Source organism: Alosa sapidissima, chromosome 9 (assembly GCF_018492685.1).
Source record: "Alosa sapidissima isolate fAloSap1 chromosome 9, fAloSap1.pri, whole genome shotgun sequence".
Taxonomy (NCBI): domain Eukaryota; kingdom Metazoa; phylum Chordata; class Actinopteri; order Clupeiformes; family Clupeidae; genus Alosa; species Alosa sapidissima.
This window is the reverse complement of record NC_055965.1, coordinates 10,166,689-10,178,414: the sequence shown is the minus strand read 5'-3', so window position 1 is coordinate 10,178,414 and position 11,726 is coordinate 10,166,689. Positions and strand designations below refer to the sequence as shown.

General features: G+C 40.1%; 1 protein-coding gene across 3 annotated transcripts; it reads left to right on the top strand.

Moving 5' to 3' along the window:
• Positions 1-2,879: 2,879 nt before the first annotated feature.
• LOC121718006 (sialoadhesin-like) lies at positions 2,880-10,922 on the top strand. 3 transcript variants are annotated; one of them, XM_042102743.1, is made up of 14 exons: positions 2,880-3,079; positions 3,669-3,774; positions 5,832-5,893; positions 6,057-6,356; positions 6,469-6,693; positions 7,245-7,550; positions 7,665-7,880; positions 8,146-8,490; positions 8,604-8,858; positions 9,116-9,379; positions 9,516-9,597; positions 9,765-9,819; positions 9,950-10,185; positions 10,807-10,922. In XM_042102743.1, exons 3-14 carry the CDS (start codon positions 5,854-5,856, stop codon positions 10,850-10,852), a joined length of 2,370 nt encoding a protein of 789 aa, XP_041958677.1. In that variant the 5' UTR covers positions 2,880-3,079; positions 3,669-3,774; positions 5,832-5,853; the 3' UTR covers positions 10,853-10,922. The 3 variants fall into 3 exon arrangements, with proteins under 3 accessions (XP_041958677.1, XP_041958678.1, XP_041958679.1); XM_042102745.1 differs by having other exon boundaries at positions 2,922-2,954; XM_042102744.1 differs by lacking the exon at positions 3,669-3,774.
• Positions 10,923-11,726: the final 804 nt, after the last annotated feature.

The window sequence follows — 11,726 nt, the reverse complement described above, 5'->3', positions numbered from 1 at the left end:
ATGGTGAAAAAAAATTATGTATTTACCTCTATTGCCTCAAGATTGCTAATCATAAACTTTGTAACAATAAACTTATAAACTTCACAGTTCAAGTCAAACATGGCGTTTGCAGTTTTCCCCAGTGTCAGACTGTTAGCAGCGAGTTCTATTCTAACATTCTGAGGTGACATGGTTGAACGTTGACCCCATTTACCACTGACCTTGACTGAATGCTGACAATTACTTTACAGTGTGACAAATTGAAACATATATCTCAGATACATCAATGTCTGTATATAGATCTAGAAGATGTATTTAAAAGACCACAAACATCTGCATGGGCTCATTGAGGGAAGTTTGCTCTTTTCACTGAGTTTGTATGCACAGACTTGTGTAGACCATGTATGTAGAATACAGTGAAGGGTTAGTAGCATCAACATGTGAGCTTTCCAACTCAAGATCATAACACCCTTGATCACGCATACACTCCGTCCATAAAGCCATGCCTACAAAGTACTCCCCCGCCCAGACCTCGGCAAATGGGATCACTCTTCAGTGACAGCTCAGAAACCAAGTAGGCTATAATGCATGGGGTAACGTGAGGTGAGTTAGACAGAAGAGGTGCCTGTCTTAAGCCTTATTCCTGAATCCAGTCCCTTTCAAACTATGTTAAGATTGTGTGATTAGATGCCAGTGTAAGACAACAAAATACCGGATGAGAAACCTCCCGATATTCTTATTATGCTATAAGTCCAAACCTATGAGTCTAAAAGTCTTAGTTTTAAAAAATCTTCAGTAAGTAATTGGTCAAAGAGCCAATGCATTCTCTGCAATACAGAGGTTAATAAAGATAGTTTGGGTCTGTGTGTGTGTGTGGGGTGGGGGGGGGAGAGACTCGGAGCAATGATTTACTGAGGAACTATTTTTTTTCTCAAGGCTTGTGCATCTGAACTGGCTGAGGTCTTCATGGACATTTTTAATATCTCCCTGCTTCAGTCTGTTATCCCCACGTTTTAAGAGGTCTATGCTTTTTATTTTAACAGAGTGAGGACTGTGAGTGAGTGACCTGCCTCACAGACTTTCTAATAAGGAGACACGCATCCTCCAAATCCTCCATAGAAAGGCATAGGGTTAGTTTTTCATGCCAATAAGGCAGTTGTCTACACATATCCCACCCCTTCTGCATCCAAAAGTCGACAAGTGAATATTGTGCCAATCATGTGAAGAGTTGTGAATACATTGTACCAATCATGTGTTGTGATCTCGCCGCTGGAGCAAGGTTGGTGTTGTGAAGCCTTGTGCACGCACAGTTCTGCCCGAAATAGATTGCATTGCAATATGGCCGCTGAGTGGAGGGACTTGCCTAAAAGGACTTTGCCTGCCTCTACAGAGAACAGCCTAGGACTTTATGAGACTCTGCAGAGAAGGAGCTCAAGGAGCAACCATGATTGTCCACCGAGTGAGGGACTTGCCTAAAAGCACTTTGCTATAGTTGCAGCCTCACTATGCTTCCGCAGTGTGTAAATTGCTCTGTTTTAAATTACTAATTAAGATGCTGTCCCATGACAAAGGGATTGTGATGCGATCGACTCACTCCCTGTCCTTCCTGTTCCCTTATGTTGTTTCTCTTTTTTACTGAATGGACTGTCCTCTCCTACTTGTCAAGTTCTAATCTCAGATTGGCTGAATAGTGTTGAAAGCCATTGTAAAGCACCCCACAACCGTTCACGTTGACTCCACATTGTACATTATTGTGTCACAAATTGAAAAAAAAAAAAAACGTTGCAACTGTGTCAGAATTGCGTCATCTCTGCTGAAATATTTAGCTGTTCTAAAATCACTGGAACACAGCCTCTTGGGGTAGTTCAAAGTGGAACTGTACTACTGTGAGTGTCTTTAGTCCTCCTATGCAATGCTTACCCTGTGTCCCATCAGTGTCATCTACTGATGATGGAAGGCATGACATTATACATGTATGTATATATAGTATAAGTATATATACTCTTTTGATCCCGTGAGGGAAATTTGGTCTCTGCATTTATCCCAATCCGTGAATTATTGAAACACACTCAGCACACAGTGAGTTGAAGCACACACTAATCCCGGCACAGTGAGCTGCCTGCAACAACAGCAGAGCTCGGGGAGCAGTGAGGGGTTAGGTGCCTTGCTCAAGGACACTTCAACCGTGCCTACTGGTCGGGGTTCGAACCGGCAACCCTCCAGTTAAAAGTCCGAAGCGCTAACCAGTAGGCCACAGCTGCCCTAATACATGTAAACATTGACATACTGTGAATCACTTTATAAAAAGCGTCTGCTACATAAATCACATACATCTTAGGAACAGCTGGAAATGGGAAAGAAGAAATGTTTGTGGCTTTTTAGCTCAAAATTGCTTAGTTAAAACAGGACCTCAAACTGATCAGTGGTTCATGATCTGGCCTTTACATGGACTAGGCCTACTAATTTCTTTGTGGACAGCCTAGCATCTTTCATGTGCATTTGGTAACATTGTGCATGTGGTTGCTTGTGTGTGTGTGTGTGTGTGTGTGTGTGTGTGGAGTGGAACAATGTGAAACAACATGGGGGCGAAGGGAATGTGACATTATACTTTAACAGACTGGAACGCTGGTCATTTGTAGGCCACAGATCTAGAAAGAAGGGCCGGGTGCATTGTTCAAAACAGAAATGAGCAGGGAGGAAGTGCTTCAGCACATCCTGCTCTGTCTAAAGAGGTATTAACCACAATGCTTCAAAGAAATGAACAAATGACAATGGACAAAGGATAATCATATATGTGTCATGTCATATATGTGTCATGTATTGATAGATAGATAGATAGATCGAAAGATAGATAGATAGATAGATACTATTATTGATCATGAGGGAAATTCCACAGGAAGAACTGGAGGAGGTGTGACATGGACTTCACAGCAGAACACACTGGCCTGAGAAAGCTGTTTATGGTGGAATGAAACGTAAGCTACAACCATCACTGACTGAAAAACCCACAGCACAGAAATGAAAGCACATTCACACATTTTGTTCAGTCAGTCGTAAAAGTTGCCGTTCGTGACAGAGTGGGACAGCTGTCCATCAGAAGGTAGGTGCAGATCTGTTCATGTACAGTATGTTCATAGCTATGATGGTTATGCACAAGAGTAACACATGGGGTCTGTGAATGTGACATGATACTGACACACACACACACACACACTGTCATACTGTAATTAAAGACCAGTTTTCAGAGTTCCTGAAACATTAGTCAGGATAGATAGATAGATACATAGATAGATTGATACTTTATTCATCCCAAGGGAAGTTTTAGGCATCCAGTAGCTTATAAAATATATATCTCACATACATAAAAATCACTCACAGAAATGTAAAAATGTAAAGAGTTAAAAATGTGTTAAGTGATTGCAAAGGTCTGGTATGGACTGATCATGTGATGTGTGTGCAAAGGTGGTAGTGCAAAAGTGAACAGTGCAATTGCTTTGCTTATTAAATATTATGACTTATGAAAAGACAAGAATGTAAGCATAATAGAATTGCTTGACAGACAAGAAAAAATAATATACTTTAAGAACAATATTTAACAGACTTAAACTCTGACCATTTGTAGGCTGTTACTTTTACTAAAAATAGGTCACTTGTGACCTGAGATGTCTTGTGTTTTTATCGATTGACAGATCTAGAAACAAGGCCAGGGTGCATGGTTCACCACAGAAATGAGCAGGGGGAAGTGCTTCAGCACCTTCTCTGTCTGAAGAGGTGTTAACCACTTATAAACATAAAGTATGTATGAAAAAATGAACAAATGACTATGGGTCATATCAATAAATAAATAGATAGATAGATAGACATTATTTTTGATCTTAAAGTAAATTCCTTCTCTCCACTTTACTCATCCGCGGTGAGTGAACACACACAGCACACAGTGAGTAGTGCACACACACAGTTATCTTACAGAAAAGTATGAAAAACCCTAGATATTTTAGGACCTTGGTACGAACCATTTTCATTGAATAGAAAGGAGATAAGTAACTCATGAATGCAGTCGTTCATTCTACAAAAGCCGCCTAGAGAGCACCAGCGTCTGTCCTTCCAGAGACTCAGTGATGAAGTACTGGAGGTGTGACGTGACTGTCACAGCAGCCACAACAGAACACACTGAACACTGAACTGAACACACTGGATTTTCCTTACCCCAAGAGCACCGCTTGAGGACTTGATAACTTCACCTGAGCGCCTGGTTGAACCTCTTGCAGAACACACTGAATGTTTGTGGTGGAAGAATGAAACGTTGACAACAACAACCATCTTTATTTTTTTTTTTGCAAAAACCCACAGATCTAAAAGTGAAGCATTTAATCAGCATCGTGTTTTCACATTCACATTTCACACATTCTGTTCAGTCAGTCGTCAAAGTTGCCGTTAGTGACAGACAACACGTTCACCTGTCCATCAGAGGGTAGGTGCAGATCTGTTCATGCAGTATGTCCATAACTATGGTGATTATGCTTTATAGATTAGATTGATTCTGACTCATTTGGTCGTGAATTTCAATGTTAGTGTGTTTGTTTCTGCACAGATTTAGAGCCGTCCATTTTTGTAAAGTCCTTCCTACTCTGTGCCCTCTACATATGCATACATACACACACACATACACACACACACCCACACACACACACACATACTGTATGGATATATTGTATACATTTATATATTATTTGGAAGGATAACAAAAGAAGCGTCATGTACATAATTGGACTGTTGCAGTGCATGTTGCTTACTGACAAAAAAGGGAAATCATGCATCAACTGCTATGCTCCTATTAATATGTTTCCTCTTTATATGTTGTGTGTTATACAGCATGTTGTTTGCAGCATGTTTCTGACACAGTAAATGTGTCCTCTCTTGTAAGCATTGTACTATCTGTCATGGCTATCAACTAGCCATGTCGACGTTTTCCTCTTTAGAGATTTATTATTTTGTCTCTTTCATTTTTATAATTTTGTTCTGCGTTGTATTGGTGGCATCATAGCAAATGTATCCTTTATGCTCTTCTATGCAAGCATGCTTTTCTGAATTGTTACTGAAGTCCACTATGTAATTGCTTTCTGTTTCTGATGTGCAAACATTACACTGAACATTACTGAAACAAATTCAGAGAATGCCAAGAATGCCTTGGGTGACCCAAGAGGGTTTTTCTGCATTAAAACACATCAAATTGGCAGTGGAGACAGTATTTTTTTGACAGTAATATACGGTCTCCATAGCTTATTTGATGTGTTTTAATGCAGAAAAACACCCTTGCTTCAATTTTCGCTGGATTTACGTTTTCATTTTTAAAGGCGCTCTAAGTGATGCCACGTGTTTTTGGGCTAAAACATTTTATGTCACTTACTGCAAACACCTAACCAACCGCTAGCTGTCTGTGTCCTAAATACACTGTAGAAAAAGTGATCTCTGTGGACAGCCCAGGCTCCAAAAACGGCAACAAAAACAACCTGGGCAAACCCAGCCCATAAAAACATAACAAACTGTTCCAGCATATCACAGACGAGATGCGCATTTAGGAGAATTTCAATTGCACGGGAGGGAGGGGTCTCTGTTTTGTTTGAACGTCAACAGAAGTGATGTTACCCAGCATTGCTTAGAGTACCTTTAATGTATTCTCTTTAGTTACATTTTTTTTAAAATAATTTCAGCCTGAGTATAAAAAGTGAGTAATATGAGTACCTGGTGTTTTACTACAGCAGGAAAAGAAATGTGTTTTAAAAGCACGCACATCTTGACTGCAGTATTACTAATATTACAGTATTACTGTGTATTGTGTTTTACTACAACAGGGAAATAATAGGTTTTACAAGCATGCACCTGTTGACTGCAATACTTCTCCTGAGGCTGCCAGGTAAAGTGGACATAAACTACTCTCATGACATGCTTGGGTGATATGGCTTATAACTTGTTTTGAAGCATATTAACTGTCTACTTGGCATTTGGCAAACACTCCACACACTGAGAATGTTCTCAATATTTTATTGACTCTTAAAATCATCTTGACTGTGTTTCAGGTCTGTTGTGTGGACCCAGTGTGACCTACTCCTCTACACGAGTCTGTGGTCTTAAAGGGTCATCAGTGGTCCTGCCCTGCACATATTACTACCCATGGGGTCATATTTATCAGGGAGGAGAGTGGCAGAAGGAGAAGAGAGGGAGAGTCAGAGAACACAGCAACTCTAAATATCCTGACTGCAGCCTGAACATAGAAAACCTTTCAGATGAAGACTCTGGTGTTCATCGGTTTCGGTTTTACACAACCCTATACCTGAGTTGGATAACTGGCAGTTCTGCTGTTTCACTCTCAGTCACAGGTAGTGATAAAAAAAGAAAAAAAAAAAAAAAAAAAAAATATATATATATATATATATATATATAATTTCAAAGGGAATGCTATTCAAAAGTAATAATTGTCTAACCTCTCAGACCTGCAGGTGAAGGAGGATGCTGTTGCAGGGAATCAGAATCAGACTAAAGTGAGCTGCAGCACCTCCTGCAGTTTGGGCTCTCAGTATGTCTGGTACAAGAATGGAAAGACTCTACAGGGCAAAACCACATCCTCCATATTACTAGACTCTACCAGAGCCTCTGAAAAGGGAAACTACTCCTGTTCTGTGAGAGGTCATGAGGCTCACAGCTCTTCTGCAGTGTGTGAGTGTGAATAAATGTCTTTACAACTGTACTTCAGGTAATAAAGTCTAAGACTAATCAAAATCAGTTGTTGCTGATGATCACAATGGTAACATAATTCAGCAGATCATATAATTCCTCAACTTATTACAAGCCATTGCTACAACAGAGGCCTTTTTACACTATGAAATACCAATTCAAAAACTGTTCAAGTCGGCTTTTATTGTCAATTTCTTTACATGCACTGGTCATACAAAGAATTGAAATTTCGTTTCTTACTTTCCCATGCAGACATAGACATGCTTTAAATACAGACATAGACATACTATGGACATAGCCATAGACAATAAACATTAAATTAAAGTGCAAGACTGAAATATAGAACATGTATGTATCAAAATAGAAATATAGGACATATATATAAAAAAAAATAGAGGTAGTTGTGTTGTATATTTATATAGTCTTAACAGTTACATGAAGTTTAAACTTGTGCTTGTGTGACCTGTATATTTACATTGATATGCAGTATGCAGTAATTTCAAGTATATCAGGCTTGATAACACCTGTTATAGGTGTTCCAAGGAAACAGTGTTGGAGTGTGGCCTACTCCTCTACACGAGTCTGTGGTCTTAAAGGGGCATCAGTGGTCCTGCCATGCACATACCAGTATCCATGGAAGGACACGTATCAGAGAGGAGAGTGGTATGAAGAACAGAGAGGGAGAGTCAGAGAACATAGCAGCTCTAAATATCCTGACTGCAGCCTGAACATGGACAACCTTTCAGATGAAGACTCTGGTGTTTATCGGTTTCGGTTTCAGACAAACCTACACAGCAGCTGGATAACTGCCAATTCTGCTGCTATACTCTCAGTCACAGGTAGTGATTAACAAAATATATATATACTGTATATTTTATTTCATAAGGTAATGATATTCAAAGTTGACTCACTCACGATTTTTAACCTTTAACGATTTTTAACCTTTAACCTAGATCTGCAGGTGAAGGAGGAGACTGTTGAAGAGAATCAGAATCTCATTAAGGTGAGCTGCAGCACCTCCTGCAGTTTGGGCTCTCAGTATGTCTGGTACAAGAATGGACAGACTCTAGAACACAAAACCACAGCCTCCATGCAACTGGACTCAACCAGACCCTCAGAGGAGGGAAGTTACTCCTGTGCAGTGAAAGGTCACCGCTCCCCTGCAGTGTGTGAGTGCAGATGAAATTCCAGTCAAAATTTAGCAAGAATAGAAGTCTTTTAATCTAAATCTGCTCTGATATGTAAGAACATTCATGTGGTTTACAAAAATGATTCTTGGATCTGAAGAACAAATACAGGAATCAACAGAACAATTGTTTTACTTGTTTTACTACAAATAGTTTTTCATATATCCTACTTGGCATTCTAATTTCCACAGCCTTAACATGTGATAAATATGGTGTTCTGATCCTCAAATTCCAAACCTGACTGCAGGTGTTCCAGCTGAACAGTGTTGGGGTGTGGCCTACTCATCTAACAGCATCTGTAGATTGAAGGGTTCATCTGTGGATATTTCCTGCACTTACAAATATCCCAGAGATCAAAGTATCAACACAACATTCTGGTTTAACCATCAAAAAACAAGCAATCACCCTATAGACCTACATTTGGATAAAGACTATCAAAACCACACAGAATATATTGGGATTGAAAGGAATAATTGCACCCTGACACTGAAAGATATCAGAGAGAGTCACTCTGGTGAATACAGCTTCAGATTTATAACAGGGTGGGGGCAAGGTTTCTCTGGATTACCTGGAGTCAACATCACTGTTACAGGTAAGTCCTCTTTGAAATTAGCTCTATAATTATTTTGGTAATGAAATGTACTGTAGGTGCCCATAGAAAAACACTGTCTCTCCCTCAACATAATACACCTCTATATCCTCCAGCTCTGCAGGTGTTCATAACTCCTGAAGCAGTGACAGAAGGAGAGAGAGTGACCCTCACCTGTGATACCACCTGCATTATGACCAACCCGATCTTCGCCTGGTACAAGAACGGGCAGCCTGTGACCTATAAACACACAACCAGAGACAACAAGCTGCATCTAGACCCAGTCAGCAGTGAGGATGCAGGCAGTTACTCCTGTGCTGTAAAAGGACATGAGAGTCTCTCTTCAAATGCTGTCTTTCTCAATGTGAGATGTACGTTGCCACAGCTGACTATGCAAAACAATAGAACAACACTAAGTGAACAATTACAAACTCCTCTGCTATAAATAAGCACAATCATACAAAATTGAAATGTCATCATTTGTCATGTTTACTTCTGTTATTTCAGATATCCACAGCTGACGTAGGAAGTGCAGTCTTTGTCTGGATTTCTTTAGAGTTGCGTGTTATGTTATTTTTGTCATTTTTACTTTTGTTGTTTAAGAAAACGTGCACATGTGCTTTAACAGACGTGCCAAGGAAAATTTCATTGTCTATCAGTCCTGGTGAAACAGAAGAGGGCAGTTCAGTGACTCTGACCTGTAGCAGTGATGCCAACCCACCAGTGCACACCTACACCTGGTACATGAAGAATGGAGCTGAATCTCTTGTTAGGGGCACAGGGGAGAGCATCAGCTTCAATGTGACCTCTGATACCAGTGGACTTTACTACTGTGTGGCACAGAATGAACTTGGCTCTCAGAACTCTACTGATGCTGCAGTTCCTTCTGAAGGTTAGTGAGGTTTAATGTAAAAGCAAATAGTTTCAATCTGAAAATAACAACATTTGGCAGTTCCTGTTCAGACATAGTTCATTATTTTGCATGTAATTTGTTTAATATAAAAATCTTCCATTTTTCCTGTCTAAAGGCCCAGAAGTTGTTATGATGCTGGTGGCTAGTATCTCCATGTTCACCTTTCTTGCTCTGATACTTGGAATGGTGCTCTTGAGGTGATTCTGTGAAATTATCTTCCTCGTTTTTGTGCAAAAATAAATATGCATTTCAGAACTGCATATTATTTCTAGTAGATGTGACTTCAAAAACACATTTACTTTTTTTCATAAAATCATTAAATTAGTATCAGCTTTAAATGCATATTGTCCTATCAACAAAACAGGAAGAAGATTGCAAAAACCACAGGAGACGGAAGGTTCACAGATGCTAACATGCAGGTGAGGAACTGAGGAAGTTGTCAAGCCTTAAAATATCCCCTGGTGTATCCTACATGTCACCATTGAGTCTCACTGCACCTTCACATCTGCCTCACTCAAAATAACATGACGATTTCTCTTTCCTGATCAGAGTGACTCAGGTCTTGTGTACAGCACCGTCACAGCAAGAGCCACGACCTCTGACCCGGCACAGAGCATAACCACACATGATCAAGACAACGTTCAGTATGCCACTGTTCAGATCAATCTCTCCAAAAGACAGGAAGTGCCTCTATACTCCACTGTCCAGATGCCTCAAACCTCTGCACAGGATGACGACGTTGCCTACGCTTCAGTTCAGTTCCAGAGAGGGAGTGCTGTCACCAGGTGGGACTTTTCTCAGCTTCTCACAGACATTCATTACATTACATTACATTACATTACATTTAGCAGACACTTCTTGACCAAAGTGACTTACATATGTCAGCTATATTACAAGGGATCACATTGTCCCCGGAGCAACTTGGGGTTAAGTGCCTTGCTCAAGGGCACAACGGTGGAAGCCAGGAATTGAACCGACAACTTTCAGGCTACTGCACGCTAGCCCAGCTCCTTAACCACTACACTACCACCGCCCATTCACAGTCATTCCTAACACCAACCTGTATCCAGCATTCACAGCCATTCCTAACACCATCCTGTATCCAGCATTCACAGCCATTCCTAACACCAACCTGTATCCAATATTCAGTCATTCCAAAAACCAACCTGTTTCCAGCATCTGAGCACATTTACTGATACCATACACCGGTTGTTCAGCACTGACAGTTGATGTTTATGAGTAAGTGGTCTTAACACTCATTAATGTTCAGTGAACAGCATGGCAGAAGTGCAGCCATCGCTTGCATGTCATGCAGAAGATGTGTTGCTGCTTTCAGTCTGAGTCCAACCTCATTTCTTCAACTGAAGTTGTAACAGGAAGTGTTGTGTGCTGTTGTGTGTTTGCAGAGCTGAGGATGACAGTGTGATCTACAGTACAGTCCACAAACCCTGACCGGCGAGAGAAACAGCAGACCAGAAATACCCTCAGGTCATCTCAGCTGTCCAGTGGAAAATAGAGGACACAGTCAGTTCATAAGAAGTATTACTTTTAAAGGTTAGACTGTATTAAGATTTATTTTAATCATTCCTGGTTAATAAATGTTGTGCTGAAATTGTGGATATATCCTCAATTAATAACCTAATCAGTCAATATCTTATGAACTCTGACCGTGCCTGTAGTAGACTGCACACTGTTTCTTGAATATGGAGCGCTGTGGCACAGACCTCAGCACTGGTGACGTAGTTTACCAGCTTCCAGCAAGTGGGGCAGGAAAGGTCAGGATTTAGATGTGATCTCTGATATATACTGTGACATTATTCATGTTTATGTTTATGTTTATTCTCTCTGATTGATCTTTTGATAATCCTTAGTTCACATTCTAAATTTGCGAAAAGAGAATCAAACAAAAGGTCTTTAGCCAGGGTCATGAAGTGCTTTAACGGGATTGTGCAGCAGTCTACTGTGCAGGCTGTACCTGATAAAGAGTCTGACGCTGTAGGCGTGGCACATTTTGCCACACTCCTCCCGAGCTTCTGTTTAGAACATCGGTTGTAGGCCTTGTTTTTTACATCAGGTTGATAATTGTAGTTGTTTTTATAATGTATGTCTTAATAAAACAAATGTTGTTTGCAACTTACATGAGCTCTTTTTTCCTTAAAAATGAAATTAAAGGGTTAAAAGATTTTAACCAGGGTTCCAAGAATTGCAGAAATCATGCAATAATCTCCTTTTTATTCCCACTTAATTGTTTTCTGGTTTGTGTATTTAAATAGGTAATAGAATGTTAGCTACTTCCATTCTTACATTTATTTAAGACTTTTATTGA

What these genes read in the sequence shown, in the direction of transcription:
- LOC121718006 (XM_042102744.1), top strand. Translation starts at nt 5,854, where the DNA reads ATGCACCTGTTGACTGCAATACTTCTCCTGAGGCTGCCAG. An exon ending in TGCTGCAGTTCCTTCTGAAG is followed by an intron (nt 9,380 to 9,515) that starts GTTAGTGAGGTT and finishes TCCTGTCTAAAG; the next exon opens with GCCCAGAAGTTGTTATGATG. An exon ending in AGAGGGAGTGCTGTCACCAG is followed by an intron (nt 10,186 to 10,806) that starts GTGGGACTTTTC and finishes GTGTGTTTGCAG; the next exon opens with AGCTGAGGATGACAGTGTGA.